Source organism: Lytechinus variegatus, chromosome 10 (genome assembly GCF_018143015.1).
Source record: "Lytechinus variegatus isolate NC3 chromosome 10, Lvar_3.0, whole genome shotgun sequence".
Classification (NCBI taxonomy): Eukaryota; Metazoa; Echinodermata; class Echinoidea; order Temnopleuroida; family Toxopneustidae; genus Lytechinus; species Lytechinus variegatus.
In genome coordinates, this window is record NC_054749.1 from 64,904 (window position 1) to 89,796 (window position 24,893).

The window sequence follows — 24,893 nt, forward strand, 5'->3', positions numbered from 1 at the left end:
TTTGCCCGACAAAAAAAAACTTATGAAACTTATCTACATGTACATCCAACTGTGATCAGTAGCTCTTCCTACCCTGCAGCCCTTAGCAAGTCCACCCCAACAAAAACCTGATTTAAATAAAAGGAGAAAAATCCAATAAGCACATCACTGAAAATTTCATCCAAATCGGATGTAAAATCAGAAAGTAATTATATTTAATGTTTCGCTTAATTTCGCAAAACAGTTATATGCACATCCTGCTTGGTATGCAAATGAGGAGACTGATGACGTCATCCATTCACTATTTCTTTAGTATTTCATTACATGAAATATTCTAATATTCTTCTCATTGTCAAGTGAAACTATATGTATGATTAATCCCTCCCTAAACATGTGGAATTAGCATTGTTTATATACATGTATGGTTCACTCAAGTTGGTCCTTTTTGTCAAATCGGTAAAATAATGCAATATTACATAATTCAAACAATAAAAACAAAAGAAATAGTGAGTGAGAGACATCATCCTCTGTCTCATTTGTGTGTTCAATATCGAGTTGTGCATATATATCACTGTTTCGTGAAAAATAAGCAAAACTTTTAAAATGTCATAAATTTCTTATTTTATATCAGGTTTTGATGAAATTTTCAGTGTTGTGCTAGTTTTATCTTTCTCTATTTATTCAAATCAACATTTTTCTGGGGTGGAATTGACCTTTAAAAAGGGAAATTCACACACATTTAGAATTGTTTGTAATCAAAGCAACAAAAAGTAACATATTAAAGGAGAATGAAACCATTAGAACAAGATAGCTTGTGTGAAAACAGAAAAATCAAAGAAACAGACCAACACAAATTTGAGAAAAATTGGACAAATAATGAGAAAGTTATGAGAATTTGAATATTGCGATCACTATTGCTATGGAGATAGCAAATTGGCAATGCGACAAAGATGTGTGATGTCACTTATGAACAACTCTCCCCATTACTTTAGTATATATTTCACTTGAATTGCCTCTTTTATCACATCTAACCATAGATCATGTGTTCTTTCTACATGAGGGCATGTAATACATATTTTTAAGAATACATCATGGATAAAAAGAGTTTGTATCATCATAAGAAAAAGCAAAAAGAGACATTTTGAGGGTATTTTGTAGTCCACCAAATGGAAAGTTGTTTATCAGTGACATCACACATCCTTGTCGCATTGCCAATGGGAGGATCTAAATAGCATTAGTGATTGCAATATTCAAACACTCATAACTTTCTCATTATTTGTCTGATTTTTCTCAAAATTTCTTTATTCTTATTCTTTGATTTTTCTGTTTCTACACAAGCCTATTTGTTCCAAAGGTTTCATTCCCCTTTAATGAAAATTAGTTAAAGAATAACCAATACAAAAATAATTTTTTGAGTAGAGGTCACATGTGAGCAGATTTGTCATGTGAATAATTGAAAATGATTTTCTCCTACACGTACATTCATATGGATTTATATCTTTAAAAACATCATTAACATTAGAAATCATGGACCATCAAGAAATGAGAAAACCATGAAAATTATACAACATGACATATTGAAGAGCTGCCTCCATATAACTACATGTAAGGAGTGAAGAGCTGCTTCCACATGACTAAGGGGCTTTCAAAGCTCCTTGATATGACATCACAAAATCAAAATATCAGGAACTAAACTGGGTTCCAAAAGAAACTTATCAAATTCACAAGAGCACTACATGAATTCTGCTCAGTTTTTATGAACAAAATTTTGACACTAGGTCTAGGCTATACTAAGGCTAGCATCAATAATATTTTAAGCACGTCAATAATTAAGAGATCGATTCAATCACAAAGAGGCTGTAGCTCCTCAAATCAATTGGTTCCAAACTCCAAAAGTCACAAAATGGCAAATGAAAGGCCAATGAAAATGAGAGGGGATTAGACAAACTTACATTAACTTCAAAGTATGACCACACGCATGTTTAATTGATTTCCTGAGTATTAAACTAAGAAGTTACAGGAAGTTGAATTTAAATTTTAAACGCACCTATTGGGGTTAAAAAGCATAATGCATGAACAGCAAAATAATGGACTCAATAGCGGTCAGGAAAAGAATAACCATTTGGTTCAATCCCATCTCATTTTCATTGGTCTTTCTTTTGTCATTTTGTGACTATGGATTCTAGAACTAATTGATGTGGGGAGCTACAGCCTCTTTAGGTGGTTTCAAACCACCTCGATCACAAGAATCCCCGTTAAATTACGAGAACTTTTTTTAGGCTGAAAAATACCCATTATTCCTGCATTCACACCGCTCCGAAACATACCCTTCGGGATAAGTTCCTGAAGTTACGGGCATGCGTAGTATATGGTAAGATGCAGGCAAGGCGCGAGATTCAAAATCACTAGCCCAGCAGCCACCCACGGCGCCTTTGGAAAAATCCCCGCGAAAGTCCTTGTAATTTCGCCAAGTACCTACTATTTAGCGGGTATTTTCTTTCGGGGAAATTACGCATAGTTTGCTTTCACATTACCAAAATACCTGGTATTTTCTGATCGGGGTAAATTTCCCGATCAGAGAATACCTGGAACTGGCGAACTTTGAGGCGGTCTGAAACCACCTTTTGTTATCAAACCAAGATGTTTATTTTTGACATGTGCTTTTAATAGTACGTAATATCAAAGCTTTTAGATTTTGTTCATTTTGACTATTTAGTAGAATTTGTGTAGTGTTCTTGTGAAGTTTGATAAGTTTCTTTTGGAACCCAGTTTACATATAAACTCACTTTAATACATATTCTTTGATGGATTAGTTTCTCTTCAAACCTTCAACAATATTTTTAACATTAGCATGAACTTCCCCTTCAATGTGTTCAGAGGAATAGACTTTATTAGGAATATACCTACATGATATCCACAATGATTGGGTAATTACTAAAGTTACTCCAATTCCTAATCACAAATTATAAAACTAGTAGTAGTACAAAATATGAGAGAAACAGTACAGGATGCGGGATATATAATTCCATGAGTATTAGCCTTAATCCTACATGGTTGATCCACAATTAATACACATGATATGGTATATAGTAACAACAAGGAAAAGGGGTAATTATGATTATCATGAACATTCAACGTATACACGTAGTAGGCATAATAATTTCTTAATCAGCTCTACATGTACATAGAGTTACGTCTGGAAAAGAACACAATCATCATAGTGAAAATTCCTAGACAGAAAAAACATAATGAATACAAGTTGAATTTAAAAAAAAATGACAAGAAAAAAAAAACACAAAAAGAGGATCTCCAACTTCTCGTGGGGTGGGGGGGGGGGCCAGGGATAGGTCCCTTGCATGAGTTGTGACTTGTCAGGGGGGTGGCAGTCTGCCCCCCTGCCAATCCCCCACCCTCCCACCGTAGGTAGGCTAGTGATATTTATATATATTTCTATGTAGGCACCAGCCAATGTGAGTTTTAAATTCTTCTGTGATCCCCAGGCATTGGCTGTTGCTCTTATATTTCTTTTTTGATGTTTACATTAAATCTGTCATGTATGTTATTATCTTGCCTAAAAATGAATGAATGAATAAATAAATAAATGAATGAATAAATAAAAGATTGGTCGAAGTTAAGTCACATTTAGCTAATTTATGGCTATCAGATTACAGCCCAATGTGGTGAAAACACAACACTGAAAATGACAGCTAATAAAAAAAATTGGAAAACTGCTGAAACTTTATACAGTGTATGTATTATTCTATATTCATTTTCATTTACATACATGGTTTCAATGAAATTTTAAGTTGTGCCTTCTTGATTTTATTCTATTTGTTCAAGATAACTTCGTGTTGGGGTGGATTTGGCCTTAAAATAATTTTAAAGGCCAAGATATTGCTAACCTCAGACTTACAAACAGCTAAATAAAACATTGAACATTGTTAGAACATCAACGGTGTGTTGGCTCAGTTGGTAGAGCGTCCGTCTCACAACCGGGAGGTCGGGGGTTCAAACCCCGGCCGCGTCAGACCAAAAGACGTTAAAAGATGAGAGTTGCTGCTACCCTGTTTGGCGTTCAACAATTAAAGGGATAGAGCCTCGTCGATCTGGCGCTGCACGGTGGCTGCCGGGCCCACGATCAATTGGGCAAAGCAAATTTTCGGAGTATTTCATTTCATGTCTATTTCGAACAATAAATTATGGATTTGGATTTGGAAACCACCACCACTATCACCACACAGTCCACAATCAAAATCAGAAGGGAAAGAAATAGATACCTTTGGGACAAGAAATCTAGTTCCCCATTTGAATGCCAAAACCATGCAATTTGATTTGCAGGCGCAATTCTAGCCTGAGACGAAAATGTTATTGAATTATTCCTGCATTTTGAATAAGAAAACAAATTGGGAGATGGAAGAACAGTGGAATACAGAGCAAGCTTCATTCTATAAACATGAGTGAAAAGTTTCTTTGTAGTACATAGTAAAAAAAATTGTTTTTATAGAAAAATGAGAAAACTTTTAATAAGTTTAACTTCAAGTATTAAAGGTATGTGGCTTGCACCTTGATCGCAGCATACATACATACAAGTGTAGCATACTGTACAGGTATTTTGCAGATGGACATTTGATGATACTGATAGATATATGTGCATATAAGAAGAAAATATTTTTTTTTTAAATGCATAATTTATTGTTCAAAATAGACATGAAATGAAATACTCCGAAAATTTGCTTTGACCAATTGATCGTGGGCCCGGCAGCCACCGTGCAGTCCCAGATCGACGAGGCTCTATCCCTTTGATTGTTGAACGCCAAACAGGGTAGCAGCAACTCCCATCTTCTAACGTCTTTTGGTCTTACGCGGCCGGGGTTTGAACCCCTGACCTCCCGGATGTGAGACGGACGCTCTACCAACTGAGCCAACACACCAGTTATATATATATATAATATATTATTATTTACATGTATTTCTTAAATTCTAATAACTTAGAAAAGAGTATTGGGCAGGAGAAAGAACATTTCAACCTGGAGAAAATACACCTACATGAGGCACAAGCTATCTAAGGAAAAAAAAATTAAATTTCGATTGGAAAAAAATAAAATGGGTGATTTTGCAAAAAATAAATTGCCTTTTGACAGGACTCCTGCAAAAAGTTGGATTTGGGGGATCCCTGTACATACACATTAATCTTTTTATACCATCTACATGTATATTCCCCTTGAAATTGAATTTAGTCCTTGAGGAATGTTAATTCAATAGTAGACAGTCCATATCAATTTCATCCACCACTTTCCTGCTGACAGAGTATATGCTGCATGTATCAAAAAGGACATCATATTTTCATAATATAATTCACACTTCAGACATTGACTGATATGGGCTTGAGGCAACAATAAATAGTAAATGAGATAGTGCTATGTTTGTGACCTTCACATTGAGATTGCATGAATTTGTAAACAAACTTGTCTGCTTTATAAACTACAGAGTATTCAATAGTTCTTTTTTTCTCGCTCTCTATAAACTCTTTCTCCTTTTTCTTCCTTTCCTGTTTAGTCTTATACCCCTTTCATAACCCAATTATGCGGCTAATAGCAGCATAATTTGGTCGTAAAATCAGAGGAGGACAAGAGTTATCCGCATTATTTTGATGCTGCTATTATCCGCATAATAGCAGCATCGGGACAAGATTTTGAGTTTATGAACGCATTTCCAAATAATGCGGATAATTGCCATGGTGCGGTCACAAGGTCACCCTTTTCCAACCCAACCGCATCGGAGGGGGCGTGTCCAGTTGTCATGACGATTATCCGCCTTTTTCAGGACGGGCGCTCGTAAAAATAATGCGGCTTATTTTCGGAGTTTGTGAACGCAATTTTTATTGAATTATCCGCATTACTCTTAGGCGGCTAATTGGAGGATAGGTTTATGAAAAGGGTATTATTTCTTTCTTACTCTTTCAGTTTCATTCTTTCCATCCCCTTCCTACTCTTTATATTACTTTCTCTCCCCTCCTTCTCTCCCATTTTCTCCTCTTCTCTCTTTCTGTCAATCTCTTGATCCTTCTTTCTCTCCCCCTCTCTCACACACATTTTCTCCTTCTTTTACTCTCTCTCTCTCTCTCTCTCTCTCCCTTATATTACCATGATGATTATTAACCTATCTCACATCCTACTGTCCTAGATGTATAATTATCCTACATACACGGTATCACTTTCCTATATTTCTGTTCCTCTTTCTCTACCCACCACTCCCCATCGTATGTCTACCCCCCCCCCTCCCACCCAATCTTTCTATCTATCTGCATCCATTCCAAGCCTATTATCTATAGTTAATAGTATCTTCATTAGATCAAAGTAGATTTATTTTGTCTAGCCCACTACAAAGTGGATCAGCTGCTGAAGCATGCTTCAGTTTGCCTCCCAGTCTTCATCAAAACCAAGTCAGACAAAACTTTGAGCTAAAGAACAACGGACTCTCAGTGGTAATGAATTAATGCTAATTTATAAGTAAAATTAAAAAGTTTGCTCTAATTAACTAAATAAAGATCCTAAACTGCTAATTTTTGGTACAGACCCTTTACATGAATTTGATCAAATGCACTTTTAAACAATTTCAAAATCATATTGATGTTCTCATTCTATTGTTTTCTAAATTTCTTATGTATTTCTTTGTTTTCAAAAAAAATGTGTGGCGGATTTATTACAAAAAATGTTGAGGGGAGGGGCTGAATCAGCAAGCCCCCCCCCCCAACTTCTTAGGGTTAAGGGACGGGTTTAACTTTGATCTGGTAAAGACGGCACCAACACATCAGGCTAATATGCGATTTTGTGGGTATTCTGGAAATAGATCCATGGTGTTCCAGACTAAGTATTCAATCAAAAATACTACACAAATTAAAAGTAGAAATACAAGGCCAATATTCTCTGAGCAGGCTTTATACATCAGATTAGCAAATAGCGAGCTAGAGCATCAAAATTGTTCTGATGAAGATGCCCCTTGCATATCAATACCAAGAGCCAATTATAACAGAAGACCTTGTACTGTATCTGATTCATAAGCTGACAATACGATGCAAAAGTGCTATAAAATGTGGTAATTTACGAGGCACAAGTCGAGATACTTTACAATCAATCCTATTTTAAAGGACAAGTCCACCCAAACAAAATGTTGATTTGAATAAAAAGATAAAAATCCAACAAGTATAACACTCAAAATTTCATCAAAATCTGATGTAAAATAAGAAAGTTATGACATTTTAAAGTTTCGCTTAATTTCACAAAACAGTTATATGCACATCCTGGCTGGTATGCAAATGAGGAAGCTGATGATGTCATCCACTCACTATTTCTTGTATTTTATTATATGTAATATTCTAATTTTCTCCTCATTGTCAAGTGATACAACGATTAATTCCTCCCTGAACATGTGGAATTAGCATTGGTTAATACTATATGGTTCAGTCAAGTTGGTCCTTATTGTCAAATCTATAAAAAATAAAATATTGTATAATTCAAACAATAAAAAACAAAAGAAATAGTGAGTGATGGACATCATTGCCTGACTCACCTAGTTGTGCATATCACTGTTTTGTGAAAACTAAGTGAAACTTTAAAATGTCATAACTTGATTATTTTACATCCAAATTTGATGACACTTTCAGCACTATGCTAGTTTGATTTTTCTCTATTTATCCAAGTCAGTATTTTCCTGTGGTGGACTTGACCTTTAATAATTGCATTCTTCTTTGTCTGAAAATCCTATTACAACATTCATCATCTCGACCACACAGCCCCGTTTCTGAGAAAACACTTCCTAGATGATGGAGTAATGAAGATACTTTTGATCAATGCTGCAAAGGGAAAGAGCATTGTACATGTACATGTACATGTATGTTATATCAATTATCTTCCTCCTAGGATATCCTCCACTGATGATAGCAGTCATTGCTCTAATACCCCTTTCATAAACCCAATTATGCGAATATTATCCGCATAATTTGGTCGTAAAATCGGAGCAGAACCAGAGTTATGCGCATTATTTCGATGCTGCAATTATCCGCATAATAGCGGCATCAGGACCAGATTTTGACTTTATGAACACATTTCGAAAGTAATGTGGACCCTTTTACAACGCAACCCAATCGGAGGGGGCGTGTGCAGTTGCCATGACAATTATCCGCCTTTTTCAGGTCGGGAGCTCGTAAAACAAGTGTGGATTATTTTCGGAGTTTGTGAATGCCACTTTTGTTGAATTATCCGCATTACTCTTAGGCGGATAATTGGAGGATGCGTTTATGAAAGGGGTATCACTGATGCCAGTCATTGCTCACATTATGCCATCCATTCCCTTGATGTCAATCAACACTTTTCATTGTTCACATTGAGTACTGTCACCTACAACTAGACACCACAATATATCTGTCTATATGAAACCCTGCCAGCTGAAACCCTGCAAACTACACTTCAAGTACATAAGAATGTTATCAATAGCAAGAGTAATTTCCCATTCTTGGACAGTGTGTGTGTATCAAGAGCTATTTTTCTTTCAAATTCAATTACAGTGCACTAAATTTAAACTACATGTAGTTACTACAGCACTGATGAGCTGTTTCTGCAATAATCAATTTACAGAAATCATTGTCACGCTATTGAGGTAACTTTGGTAATGAGTGGTAATTTTTGTGGCCCATGAAAAAGGGGCATATTCTTTTGGAGACACTTTCTCAACGGACATATTACAATAAATGCAACTATTGCATAAAATCTGCATAAATATAGTTTAGACCATGGATTTGAAACCATTTTTATGAATTTGGACAAATGCAGATGGATTTTTCTGAAGGTAAATTAATGTTACAGAGTGGAACTGAATAACACCACCTTCTCATTCAGATCAATAGATTGGGAGCCAGACTCAGAACCAACGCACCACAATGCAACATGCAAAAAGCTGAAAGAGGCACACAGGTTTCATCACGTCAAACTTAATCTACTTCTGATCCTCAAATCAGCAGCTACTGTTCATTTTTTTTTCATATTTTAAATCTGAAAAAAAAAATGGAATATAACACAGGTCAAAATGATTGATATAAAGCAAAGTTTTAATGAAGTTGCAAATTTGAAGTTTAAATAGTCATTTCATTGTTTTCATTATCAAAGCACAAGTCAAACTTATACTCAGGAAGGGCATACATACATAACATGCACCGGAAATAATAAATTTTTCAGTATATTTTTCTCTTTGTACATAAATACCGGGGGGGGGGGGGGGCACTTCCATTCACGAGTGGATACCATGCGCGACCATGGGGTTTCGAAAAGCACCCTAAACACGTTATTTCCATATTCTGAAAATGCACCCCTTAACAAGTATTGGCGTGTGAAACCCTACCCTTAACAAGTCTTGGAAACAAAACGATACTCTTGGCAAATATTCCCTGAAATGAACCCCTAAACAAGTACAGGAATGTTTTATTGTTACGGGTCCTTTGGTCGTCGGCTTTACCTTATTTGGTTTAGTATGACCCCACCTTCTCCACCTCGCGCAAATCGGACTCTAAACACGTATATTGGGGCAAAATGGATATCCTTTACAAAACATTTAATTTTGTTTTATCATCCCCGCAAATTCGACCCTAAACACGTAATTTTCCTAGCGAAATGGATACCCTTTTTTCATTATTTTTGTGTTTTTGACACCCTTATCACGTTACGTACGTAACGTGCCCTATCGTGAAAAAGACATCCTTTTTACGTGTTTTGGGGGTTGCGCATGGTATCCACTCGTCAATGTAAGTGGCCCCCCCGGGCATAAATACTTGAATTCAGGACAAAGAGAAAGTCTAGCGATAGTACCTCCCAAAACAGGAACTGTCCATGTACCTCCATGGGTTTAAACAAAACTAATCAGGAAGTATTAGCAATCCAGGGTGCTACATAAGCACTTGCCCGATTGCCCGGGGCAAGTCAAAGTTTAAGTCTGGCAAGTATTTTGAAGTAAAGACCAAAACTACTTGCCCGAATTGGGCAAGCAGAATTCTCACAGTAGAATGACCGAAATTAGGGTCGATATGATATTGACTCTAATTTTGGTCATGGCAGGCAAAATAAAATCACTTTAGATAAAGAAATGCAATAAAAAGGTAATCATTCCATGTCAAAGAGAGAAAAGGTTCAATGGTTTTATAAAACCGCAAAACTTTCTCTGGAAGAGGTAAAACTTTTTTTTTTCAAGGTTTTTTTTCGGGCAAGTGAAATAGATTTTTGGGCAAGTATATTCCAACTATTTCAAAATTTACTTGCCCAACTGGGCAAGTGCTTCTAAAAAGTCATGTAGCACCCTGCAATCTATGTTCAACCTTCATTTCATGACTACTTACTTGTATATGCCTATGCAACATGGCTTCTGAGATTCCTGTATGCGAGAGGACTATGTGAATACTTGCACTCTGTGTAGTCTTCCCCATCTCCTGTAACTGAGTCCTGAAGGAGCTATCTTGTCTTTCACTAGGTGGACGGTGGATGTATGGTAGCACATTGATCTGATCAAAACACAAGAATGTACTATGTTAGGAGCTATCTTGTCTTTCATTGGGAGGACTGTGGATGTATGGTAGCACATTGATCTGATCAAAACACAAGAATGTACTTCTGTTAGGATCTATCTTGTCTTTCATTGGGAGGACTATGGATGTATGGTAGCACATTGATCTGATCAAAACACAAGAATGTACTATGTTAGGATCTATCTTGTCTTTCATTGGGAGGACGATGGATGTATGGTAGCACATTGATCTCATCAAAACACAAGAATGTACTATGTTAGGATCTATCTTGTCTTTCATTAGGAGGACGGTGGATGTATGGTAGCACATTGATCTGATCAAAACACAAGAATGTACTATGTTAGGATCTATCTTGTCTTTCATTAGGAGGACGGTGGATGTATGGTAGCACATTGATCTCATCAAAACACAAGAATGTACTACTGTTAGGATCTATCTTGTCTTTCATTAGGACGATAGTTGTATGGTAGCACATTGATCTGATCAAAACACAAGATTGTTAGGATCCATCTTGTCTTTCCTTAGGACGATGGTTGTATAGTAGCACATTGATCTGATCAAAACACAAAGACGCTACTAGGATCTATCTTGTCACAGGAACATGGAAACCTATAAATGTCATAATTCTTCACCATACAGAAAGTGTACAGTCGTCCCCCAAGGGGGGGGGGGGCACTCAAATTATATTTTGATGGGGGTGTGCCTCATGAAACCCTGAAATGGGGGTCCAAGGAACTGTCCATGAGGGTAAAATACAGTGTCTTGGGAACAAAATATATACCAGGCGGTGTGAAAAACTGGGTCTATGGAACGGGATCGCTGTACATTAGGTACGGTGCATGCTAACACTGTGCATGTACATGTATATTTCGGTGCTAGCGGAGGAAGTTGTGTAGCCATGCCTGCAGCTCTCGCATGCGGTGTTCGCACTGGACAATTTTGGCAGGGGTAAGGAACTGAGACGTTTCAAAACAAGGGTCTTGCGAGTGGAGCAAGGCGGCTTCGGAATGGAACTTTTGTCATTCAGAGTATCCAGAGAACTGAAAATAAGGTCTGAAAAAGGGGGTCCCTGTACCACCAATATGTTTAAGTGCCCCCCCCCCCCCTCCCCCGGGGTCGTCCCTTTGCAATCAACAAGGAGCCCAATGATTGGTCACAGCCATGATGCATGCATGGGTGTACATCATATCTAGAAAACAATATGAACAAAAGACATACTGCTTGGCTGGGCTGACAAAATTTTAAAAAAATTGAAGGCAGCTTTAAAAGACTGTACTTTATAGCAATGGTGGCAGTCTCATATGTGGCCAAGCAAAACAAAACCCACAAAAAGTCACCAGAAATGATATAAATAGTCCATCTGAAAAAATGAGATTAAGGTCTTTATAATGATGTATAACTCATGCACAATGATTGATCCTAACCCAGACAAGTAAGAGAAGAATGTCCACTTCCATGGAACACTCCTTTTGAGAAAAGGGAGATTAAAAAAAGGGAAGATTAAAAATTAGTAGATTTTCAATAGAAAGAATTATCAGCTTGCGTCAAAAATTCACAGACTAATTAGGTACATCCTGTCCATTAGTTTGAAAAAGTATCAATGTTAGAAGTTATCCTGTAAATTTATTGGAGTTCAAAGAGAAATGAATTTTTCCCGGGGGGCCAGTCAAATATATTGCTGTACACATGCATGACTAAAAAAAAGCGTTTAAAGAGGTGTTTTTTAAGTTTTAGACTTGGGCCGTGTGAGCACTCTTTAAGGGCATAAGAAAAACATAAATTTTCAAGAAAATGGTGGTTTTGAAAGACTAGTCAATGGTCAATCGTGGGGTCAAATGCATTTAGGGTATTTTTTTCCAAAGCTTTTTTTAAAGACTTACCAAATTTGTTTACGGGATGTTTTTTCCCCAAGCTTTTCCCCCTGGTCGTATTCTGGCGACAACTTGTTTATGGGCCAAATAGTGTAAATAAAGCCAGTGAAAAACAAATAGTGGGTTATTTTGCACACATAGAGAAAAAATATATTTGACTGGCCCCCAGGGAATTTTCATGATTTCGTGAAAACAAAACATGGTTACAATTAACTCAAAAGGACAAAAATAGGTTCAATAAAAACACTTAAAAGTTACACTTTAGGTTTGATTGGTACATCCAAATGTTTACAGTAATTAGGGGAGAGTACAGTATACTCTTTCAGAAAACGCAAAAATCTGAAATTTGAACATTCTGACCAAAATGCACTTCATTGGCTCTAATTAGAATCACACCATGCTACTTTTGTGGGGTTTTGCTGGGACACATATTGTATGAAAACAGTCTCCTGATACCTAGCTGATACCTGTGATGAAGAACTCTTTTGAGGCAAGAGAACGTTGCTACCCATGTTATAACTCTAAAATCAAACTTATTCTGAGCTGTCTTCGAAATATCTAAATTTTGAGATACAGGGTTTTATCAGCCCTGCCAACAATATGACTTTAGATGCTGGCAATGCAGGCTTTCCATACAGTATCAGAGATTGATTAATTTGTAGTTGTTTCTTTCATGGCAATCATAATTAATTTTCAAAGAACAGAAATATGGTGCTACTATCGATAGAACTATTTAAAGAATTCCAAACTTTATATTTTTTCCTGGGAACCTTTGAGAATAAAAATCAATGATCAATTATAATAGATATATATCTTTTCATTACAAAACTAATTCCTGAAGTAAATGTCAATATATTTTCAAATTACTTGTTCAAAAGTGCACTCAACTTTTCATTTTAATATACACAATCATCAGAATAAATTACAAGAATGATCAGAACAATCAAAATTTAACAAAAGTTCACGCTAAATAAATTACATGAAAAGAAGAACACTGACTGTCTGAAGATTACAGGGGGTCAGATGTGGAAAGATGCGATTAAATTTATATTAACACTTGACTTGGTCAGAACTTTTTTTTTATTTGGGCATTCTGATGGTGGTTGTATCTTTATGTCAAAAACACCTTCACTATGATCTGTTTTTTTTTAAATTCTATTCAGAGGTAGTACCAAACTTCATTTACATAATAAAGCTTCATGTAACATGTATGTACATCAATTTCTTTCTGTGCAATTTATAAACATGAGCCAAAATATCTGGCTGAATTGCTATACGTGTATCTATAAAATATTTCATTTCGGCTATAGAGAGTGTAATCTTGAAGTGGCTCAACCAATTTAAATGTTGCATTTCTTTCATTTGTGGGCTTAACTCTTACGTCTGGAAACTAAATTAAAGTCTACCCTGTTGTTACCGTATCCGACATACCTTGTGGAAGGCTACGTGTTTATATTGCACTGCTTCGGTGACAGACGAGAAATGCTTCTCAAATCTCGAGATCTTCTGTGAGGTAATAGGATCGTTACCTTCTCCTCCGATGTCATTATCCCCAGCCAGATAGATTATCTACAGGATAAAGATATATGATATGCATGTAATTAATATAACACTGATTTAATGGCTCTAAACCTCAAACCAAATTTAGAATTAGTGTGTTCATAATGGAACTTCACTATATGAGGGGAAGAAATAAAATACTCTGAGAAAAGGATCAATAATTCATTCAAGAAATCACTGAAAATCCCTATTGCTATTAAATCACTATGTAAAATTTTATCAAACAAAGCCTACATGTAATAGTGACAGGTAATTTTGAGCAGGAAGGCCATAGAAGTGAATTAAAATTAAAAGAATTGAATTTATATTCTGTATGTTATTGCCCTTTGCCATGCATATATCTGTTTATACACAAAGAGATGAATAATAAAATGAAAATAAAAAGTTTCCACTAAACTAGTTATAGGAAGGTTATGAGAACGGGGTCTTATTTTAATATACGATGCATCTCCTCTTTTCGTTACAATAAACTAGTATAAACATATCTAATTTTGGATCCCTGCACTGGCCACTTACTACAAATTTTATTGACCTTCAAAAGCATGATCTTATTCTCAAAATAGTATTAAAGCTGACCCTATCAGCGAGAAAAAATATTATTGATTTGGACATGAAAGCAGGTACAGTACATTGTACATGTATCATGTATGTTGCAATGGTAATATTACAATTTAAATGAGAAACTATTCAATCTACATGTATGGTAGCATGAAAGAGGCACGTAAAAAGTGGATTTATAGAAAGCATAAAGACATAATAACCTTTCCTTACACTTTCGGTATGTAAAACATGTCCTAGCTCACCAGGTATATGTACATGTACTAAGTAATTATTAAGCTAGCTTGTCAGTTTTATTATTATTATTAAACCTGTATATGTATGTACCATAAATAAATCTTCAAAAATAAAATTGTTCATATTCATAATCATAACTTCAAAAATGTATGCGAAAATTAAAGGGGAAGGTCACCCTGAAGAAAACTTTGTTGTAAAAATAGCAGAAAAATAGTAAAAATATTGGTGAAGGTTTGAGGAAAATCCGTTAAAGAGTAAGAGAGCTATTAGAGTTCAAAGTTTTGGATTTGTGACGTCATAAACGAGCAGCTGCCCCATGTGTTATGTAATATAAAATGCATGAATTTAAAATTTTGTATGGTTCCTGATGACTTAATTTTGTTTTCTATTCATGATCAGGTGTGAAATGATTGATCTATTGATATACAAAAGGTACAGTGAAAACCATTTTCAATTTTCTGAGAAAATGACATTTCATTGATTTTTTACCATTCGCTATGTAGGAATGCTGCTCGCATATGACGTCACAAATCAAATAATTGAAATTCTAATAACTTTTTAATTAGTTGATGAATTTTCTCAAACCTTCGGCAATATTTTTTATTATTTTTTCTGCTATTTTTACAATAAACTTTTTGTCAGGGTGAACTTCCCCTTTAAGAAGCAGGGCCAACACGTACAGAATGGCATGAATACAATTCAATGTTTTTAATAAGTGTACAATTTACAGAATTTACACAATTTACTACTGAACTAGGCCCTGAAGGGAAAGATAAAAGCTACATGTATGTGTACAGTGTACACCAAATTTTTATTAAAGAAGTCTACATGAAATAAATGTGGACATGAAATAAATGTGGAGCAAATTGAGATGAATACCAGAAAAAATTATTACCTTTCCTGTATTAAAAGTAAATATTAATTATTAATTTTGGGGCTGGATTGATCGCAATGATTACAGTACATTGTATAAAAAAAGCCCTATGATCAATCGACAAAGCTTTATGTATCTAGGGGTTGTTTCACAAAGATTTAAGTATGACTTAGAGTCGCACTTAAATACCGAGTTGCGTACGGTACGAAAGGCTTGACCGCATTGGTCAGATCATGTCATGAGGACGCACATTACTGCATATCTTTCTATACGATCACACGTCAAATATCATGTACGCGCCAGCATTTGAGTGCGACTTAAGTCATATCAAAATCTTTGTGAATCACCCCTCTGATCATGAGAAGAACTTCTGGATGAAACTATTTTTAAAGTGATTGTGAAAGATCCTATAAACAAAACCACAAATGGATTCACCTACATGTAGGAACTTTGTTTTCAGTAAAGCCAGGGGCCGTATTCTGAAAATTGTTTTAAGAGAAATATTCTTGTATTTTCAGAGTTACAATAAAATCCATATTCCGAAAATTGTCTTAACTTTTCTTGTAACTTTCACTGAGCGCATATGATGTCAGAGATACATGTATGATAATGCGTTAGTGTATAATTGGCACATATTATGTCTGTACGCAAGATGAAATATCGAGTTACAAGGTATTCCGAAAATTCTCTTATCTTTACGTTCTCTTAACTTCCTTGGAAAATACAATAAATTTTACAAGAGGTGGGGGGCTATTGTAACTTATTGTTGCATGCAATATTTGCCTGTCTGCAATAATTATTTCTTGCTGAATCCCGCAAGAACATCATGTTTTACAAAAGGAGACATTCAAAAGACATTATATTGACGGATTGATAGACTTTTCAGCAGTTAAAAATTGGTGTTCGAGATGATGAATCTTTTCAGAGAAAATATATATTTGAGAAGAGCCACGTGTATTTTTAGCACATACATGTAAGCGCACAAGCATAAGCGTCAGGGGCGCAAGGAAATTACGCCTCATATCAACAATGCACTTCATTATTTTTAAAAAAGGGTGCTTCTATTGGTTGACCTAATTGCATATAACAAGCTTAATAATTGGTTGATGAGAGAATATTGGGCGTGTCAGAGATAAAATAGGGGAGGTCCTTACAGAGATAAGACAATTTTCAGAATACCAATTTAAGAGAATTTTAGTGCGCTGTTACCTTGCTGACTTACAAGAAAAGTTAAGAGAAAAGTTTAAGACAATTTTCAGAATACCACCCCAGGGTTACACCAGGGCCCTGTCTTACAAAGAGTTACGATTGATCCAATCAATCGTGTCTCTATGGAAATCTATCAATGTGATAATTTTCCACTGGAAATTTGCAAAATGTCCTTTGTTAACATAGAGAAGCACGGTGAATTTTCATGAAAATAATTAATGCATGAATATTCATCATGGTGGAAAAAAAATTTGAAAAAACATGCATTATGGATGTTGACGTTACTGGCCGTCCATAGTTGTGATTGATCGGATCAATCACAACTCTTTGTAAGACTGGGTCCAAAAAAAATTATCTCCCATTAATTCGGACTAATTCTACCCCAATATGGCCAGATTTGGATTATATTTTCAGTGGATTTGGGATTCAGTTCCGTATCAGAAGAGAATCACATTGAATTGACAAATATAAATTCTGGCCATCCCAAATAAAGCCATACGCAATGCCAAAGAGTGGCAAGAAACGAGCCAAAGGTGGCCGGAAAAATGCCAAATGAAAACAAATTTTGACCCGAATCTGAACTTGGATGTAAATGGCTGAAAGTGCGAAATATGCCACCAAATGTTCCAAACAAGCCCCCAGAATTGTCCGCATTGGGCCCGAATCGGATTTGAATATATATACATGTAGGGCTCCTAATCACCATTTTGGCTACATTTGCAAAGGCCATTGGGGGGTCACCAAGGCTATTCCTTTGATCTATTCTGCAGCAATTCATCTGCAATTCTGCCATATTCTTTCTGGCCTTTTAGGCTCACTTGCCTTTATTCTGCTTTGTATTCTGGTGATGGGTGGTATGAATCTGGGGTGGTATTTGGGCATTCTGGGCAGATTTTTCTCTTTTTGTGATATTTGGTTCATTATTGGCTAATAAAATGCATGGTTATTCCCTGAATGATGTAAATGATAAAAATAGATCCAAATCTGCCTAGAATAACAATAATGATAATAATTTACAGTTCTTGTATAGCGCATATCACATTATGAATGTCTACATTATGAATGTCTATGTGCTTCCAAAGGACTTGGATATTGACCCGAGTCCACCCAAACTCCATCTGAATATGTCCTGAATGTGGCCCAAATGTGGCCCGAATGAAATTTGTCATAGCCACATTCAGGAGTAAGTTGTTTTGATGGATATTCGGCTGGCTTTGAACATTTCAGAAGGACCCAAGTCCCTCCATGAATGTTCAAGAATAATAACATACCATAATAATAATAACAATAATACCCAATATTCATAACACGCTTTTCACAAATGGCCCTAAGCGCTCACAATTTCAGTTTACCTATTTGATACAAAAACAAATACAGAATGACATGTAATACATGCACATGCACCTCCCAAATTTTCTTACATTCAGGGAGGATTCGACGAGGGAGAACAGAAATGTACTCCCAAATCCACCCGATATGTGTACTCAGATGGATTCGCATTTCGCAGCTGATTCGGTCCCAGTAAACTAACGCTTAAATAGGGCAATGGAATAATCCAAATTACAACAAATTGACCCAATTCTGTCAAAGGTCACTTGCACAACACATACATAAAAACAATTCCAGGACTACACACAAATCAAATTGTCTGCCTGACTGTTTTGTCAGAATACTCCAGAGCTGCCAACCTGAACAAAAAAATTTCAGTATTTTCAAGGCTGAAAATCAGTGTTTTGGTGAGGAAATTAGTATTTTCACAGGAATATCATAGGACAACACATAAACTGAAACTTGAGAAATCAGTATTTTGTATTTTGCATGAAACCATTAGTATTCTTCTCTATTTTCAATACTAAATACGGAAAATCAGTACTACTTGGCAGCTCTACTCCAACCTCCCTGGTTTTTTACATTTGAAGATCAGTCCGTTCCAAGCATTGGACCACTCTTATTAGAAAGGAGATGATAGCTCACTATGATTCGGGGTGCTACATAACTTTAGAAGCACTTGCCCAGTTTGGCAAGTAAATTTTTAAATATTTTGAATATTTGCCAAAAAAAATTATTGCAAAAAAAGGTTTTTCTCTTCAAATGAAAGTTTTGATCATTTCCATCTGTCATACAACTCATCTCGTTCATTACTAGTACATGAATGACTACTAGTCCAATGTATTTCAAACATTCATCTTTTTAATGTTATTTTTCCTATACAAAATGATGACCTGCCCGGGTGAGATTTTGTTGATATCCTCTATATTTAAAACAAAGACATACACACATGTTCAGCCCTTTGGAAACATGTGACTATGGGTATCATACAAACATACATGTACATATACATTTCAGTCACTGCATCTACATAATTGTATACAGTGTAGGGTGCTACATGAGCACTTGCCCAATTGCCCGGGGCAAGTAAAAGTAAAAGTCAGGCAAGTGTTTTGAAGTAAAGACCAAAAATACTTGCCCAAATTGGGCAAGCAAAATTATCATAGTAGATTTTCCTAAATTAGGGTCAATATGATATACCGACCCTAAATTTGGTCATGGTGGGCAAGATAAAATTACTATGTAGAAAGAAATGCAAGAACAAGGTACATCACTTCATGTCAAAAGAGAGAAAAAAAGGTCAATGGTTTCTAATTTATAACCGTAATTTTTTTTTTTTTGAAGAGGCAAAACTTTTTTTTCAAGGGTTTTTTCAGGCAAGTGAAAAAGATTTTCGGGCGAGTACGTTCCAACTATTCAAAAATTTACTTGCCTGACAGGGCAAGTGCATCTAAAAAGTTATGTAACACCCTGCAGTGTAAAAACCATGCCCTTTTGATTTCAAGAAAGTTGAAGAACAAAACAATTAAAATATCATTTGATCAGAATAACTTCAGCTGCACAAAATAAATTTCCTCTCTATTCCTGTGTAAAAATAATGACCAGGTTTTCAAGAAAGTGAATGTGGTGATTATACATGTATATTAAAATTCAAAATCTATATTTAGCTCCTAGATATTGTACAAATGAACTGTATATCCAGCTGCATGAAATAAGCTTTTTAAGTGCAAAAAGGTATTCATGTAAATCTAGTCCCTAATCAGACTCCTCTTGGGTTGATATTACACATCGTAGAGACCATTTCCTTTGGAATGAACGTGAACTGTACATCAAATATAGAGTGCATTTCATATATGTACAAGTAGCTACTTTTTCATGCATCTTTTTTTATACAAATATTTTCACTTCAAAAAGAGGTAAAAACCACTCTCAAAAGATGCTTTTCTCATCCCAAAGTAAGTGAGATAGTCTCACTTGCTACATGTCTACAACGGTAGATGGTTAGCCCCAATCTGGAATTTGTATGAGAAAATAGGTACATTCAAGCTGTGCTGACCTAGAAATTTGTTTTCATACCTATTTAATTATAATTCCACAAATCTCATTTAGAGTGCAAGCAACTTGCACTTTCTTTAATACCAAATACACTAAATCTCAAAAGGCACGTTCCTACAGACTACAACGTACATGTACTTCTCTCTGTGGGAATATTTGCATTGAGAAAAATGTTGCTTTGGGGCAAATTTTCATGAGCTGTTTTGAGAGCTTTTATTAAACCAATACATGCACTTCTATCAGGAATTTTCCTGTATAATTCATTTTCTGCTTCTAGTTGACATTCATTATTGTTCAACAAAATACATGTAATCGTAATACCCTAGAGCTGCAGACAGTATTATTTTATTGCCATTTCTTTGTAAACCAAATCTTTATTTGATACTTTAGTAAAATGAAAAATAAGAGGACTAGATAAGTAAACAAAGTGGAAAAAGACCAACTGGACATTTAAACTATTAAAGAGGGAATTTAATGGACAAAGAGTAGTGCAGTGTAGATCTCATTGATATTAATCCAAATTTACACTTATTTTTGTGGTATTATGTAGGCATTATCAGAAGTATGGAGACCAATTGAATATCAAACACTGAACAGTGTACAGAATCTACATGTAGATTGAAGTTTGAAGCTCTAAACCCGGTTTATTGTTACGTCTGATCTGGGTTAGATATGAACCCATTAGAGAGTAGACAGTATATTAACCATTCTGTCTGACTCTTTCATACGCAAATGACAGGGTTTATCAAGAAAACCATACAACCCATTAAGGGAATTCTTTCTAGAATACTTCATAAATGGACTGAAAATGAAAAGCACTTTATGGCTTCAGCTGTACTCGGCTTTAATTGAGCAAGTACAGTTATACCCAGTATCCACTATTTAGTAGTCAGTCTACTCATAACCATGGCTTATAAAGTATACCCAGTAGTCACTATTTAGTAGTCAGTCTATTCATTACCATGGCTTAAGAATACCCAGCTTCTATCAGTTTGGTCAGGATAACCTAAACCCTCTGACTTGTTCAAATTAAAGGTGAACTGTTTATGAACCAAATAAGAGAAAATGTATTAAACAAAATCGACATTGCATGTAGACAAAATGGGCAGTACATTATAACAGTTGCTAGCCCAAGAAGACTACATGTATATTATTAGGGTAAAATTTCTACTGTAAACTAGACAAAACGATAGGACAAAGTGAAAATATACACCAAGTGGTGAGTAGATAAACTGTTGGTAGACAAGATAGGATCATGTGGGACTAGACAAAAAGAAAATTATTGTAGCATATATATATACCAACCATGATTTTAAAAACATTCTACCAATGGGCCAAAATGTACATGTAGGACTACATTCATTGTAATATAATTTATGACTAGATCTACAGCACTGGAAGCAGTTCCAAGAACAACTTCTCCTAGAACTGGAAAATTCAATTCATAAAAAATAAACGAATAACAGGTACATGTAGGTGATCTGTATGACCATACAGATGTACTGTACTATATGATGTACATGTACTGTACATAATAATGATGATCACCATTAATAATATTTTGTCCATACATTTATAAACATTTTTCTGATGAAAAAGTTGAAAAAAAAAGTACATGGAGATTTTAAATTCAACCAGAATTCGCACAACATTTCCTTCAAATTTAAAAATGTGAAAAGAAAAGTGCACTAATCTTGACATCTATACTTGAAACTTTTTTAACAAAAGATACGATGATCTACATGTTCATGAACTTTTGCAGGATTGTGTGGAAATTCACGATGAGCGATTTGTTTGATTTCTCACTCTCTCTCTACATGTATTTGAAAATGCTTCCTCTTTTCAATCAAAGTGGGATACATTTACGTTCAAATATTGGCACTTGATGTATGTACATGTATAAAGGAAAACACTGGCGACTTGTCGACATCCAATATTTTTTGACATCTTGTCTAATATTAACATTATATACTGTAGAGCGCTTAGAGACTTCTGACAAAGTAAGTATTAAGCGCTATATATTAAAGCAAGTATAATTATTATATTCGATGGCTCAGAATGGAATATCAGAAATATTCAAAGAGTTTGGGCAAATATTCTACGAAGCGTAGATGAGTGGAATATTGGCCTTAACGAGTGGAATATTTCTGGTATTCCATGAAAGAGAGCCATCCAATATACTGATTATCATCTATCCCACCCCTCGCAATCAAAAAGAGGGGGAAATTTGATTGAGTCATCACATAATGGCATAAGATATGAGATCAAATTTGCTCGTTGACATGCGACTTGCATGAAGTTCATTATGACGTCATTGAGTGTCATTGTGCTCTAATGCTGTGCACTGCATCGCTTTTATTGTTGTACGCTTTGTATATTTCACGCATTCGCCCAAGCACACTATACATGTAGGCCTACTGTTGAATTTATAAAGTTCTCATATTCAACAACAAATTTGTACAGGAGCCTATGGGATATTCTTCGGATTTCGGTCAATCTAGGGATAAGCTCTGATACTGCACAGGCGCTTGATACAGACCAATATGTATACGTTTATAATGTATGGCTAAAATCATAGGAGGCGGAAGGGGGGGAGGACGTGTCCCCCCCCCCCCCTACATTTTTAGCTGATGACCTTTTTTTTTTTTCTTTCTTTTTTTGTCAATTTTTTTGCGTTTCCCCCCTCAATTTGTTTTTTTTGGCTTGTCAAAAATTGTGGTGGTCCCCCCTAAAATTTTTGGCTTCCGCCGCCATAGACTAAAATGCTCTACATAGATGATAATTCCAGGAATCCTACACAAAGCCATTCAATATCACCTACATGTACAAAGATGCATCGGAGTGAAAGCAGAATGAATTGTCTATTAATAAAAGAACGCAATATCTCTGATGTCTATCAAATGAAAGCAGAATGCATAAAATGGTAATATCTTTTGATGTCTAAAATCGAATGAAAGCAAAAGTACTTAGCAAAATGAAATATTTTGAGTGACAGACAATACTAGGGACACTACATGTACATGTACTTTCCAACGAAACCTTTTGAGTGGAAGGAGAAAGCATTTCAATGTAGAGGATGCATTTTTATGCAGGTGGTGATGTCTAACTTGATTGCTATTAAAGCATGAATACATACACATGAAAGCAAGCAACCAGAGGACCAACGGCTTAAGGTTCTCTCCGAGGGAACTGGTAATGAGAATAAATGCCTTACAAAAGGCCACTACAATACATGAAGCTCACCAAGTGGGAATCGAATCCGGGTCAGCGGAATCCAAAACCACTTCTCTACCACTATCGCGCCTCCACCACATAATCTCACGACATCTTTTCAATGAGAGCAGATAGTAACAACATGTATGTGATAAAAATGTGTTTATCTTAGAATGATGAATGAAAGTAAAGCAGAACAATTTAAAGAAGTGGTGTGGTCCTAACAGCATTGCTATGCATCAATGAAAATTAAATAAAAATCTATACCTCACTCTCTATACTGAACTTTTGTCAAATATGAATTTATTGAAACCTTAATCAAACTACATATGGAAAGATACTTTGGGCACAGCAACTCTCAAGTTTCTTGCTCAAACTTAATATTGGCCTTAAAGATACTATTATCTTGTGCTGGTACAGGAGAATCGAAATTGTGACAAATACAGCAGTCAACACTGAATGGGATAATATTGTAGCATTAGAGGCCAATGAATTTAATAACAAGAAGAAAACATTTCATAAGATAATTGTGTTTGCATACTTTTTTTTCATTTTATTTGAAATCTAATATCACGTTAAAATTTTGACATGAATACTGAAAGTTACCAGGACATGTTTAATTACAATACATTCATTCATTAATTTGTAATTGGGTTCACAAATCAAACCAGATCCTAAAAGAACAGTGAAGTCAGAACCAGTGCTTTTGACAGCATCAACTCAACACAACATGTATACAGGATATCAAAAGTCAAAACGATATCTTCAAATGAAAGCGGAATGTAGGTAATGTTTTTTAATGAAAGCATAATATGTGTGGGCAATATCATTAGAATGATAGAAATGACTAGCATGTTTTCATGTAATCCTGCAGTTTGGATTCATGTCAAATAACCTTTTCACTTAAAATACATGTAATAAACAAAAAGGTCACAAATTATGAGATGTAAATTTATTGAATCGAAGCACTTTCTGATATACCTGCTGGATATGTTTAACAGACTTACCACTGGATTGTTAGACGCTGCTCATCATTTTGATTCTGAATGGAAAAGTGATTTTGCATCAAAATAAAAGTAATATACCGATCATGAAAGCACGATTATCAATTGCAAAGCTGTTCTCTATCTCTAAATGAAAAAAAAACATAAGTTTAGTTTAGGCAAAATATAGAACTTTGTTTTTTTTTTCATTTTCAGAGGCTACTTTTCATAAACTAAATTGGCTAAATCTGCAACATTGGGGAAGCTTTACCATAGCAACAAATGTGATTTTCCAGGGCTTTCTTTCTATTTCCAGGGCTCATTTCAGCGTTTCATCCCCCAAGCCCCCATGGAATTTTTTTTCCTGATTTTGTTTTAAAAGGTAGGCTAATTTTTAGTCCTCTTTTAAGACTTTTATTCATTCTGAGGAGCACCATTTTCACTACCAATTTTAAGCC

The 24,893-nt window shown here is 35.4% G+C and overlaps 1 protein-coding gene across 1 annotated transcript in view; it reads right to left on the reverse strand.

Annotated features, from left to right (window-relative positions):
• The window catches only part of LOC121422954 (metallophosphoesterase 1 homolog), a 46,732-nt gene that overhangs the window by 11,951 nt on the left and 9,888 nt on the right, over positions 1–24,893 (reverse strand). The window contains exons 3-4 of the mRNA XM_041618196.1: positions 13,849–13,986; positions 10,361–10,522 (exon numbers count right to left, since the gene is read on the reverse strand). Coding sequence (XP_041474130.1) covers positions 10,361–10,522; positions 13,849–13,986 — 300 coding nt within the window. The remainder of the gene's footprint in view (positions 1–10,360; positions 10,523–13,848; positions 13,987–24,893) is intronic.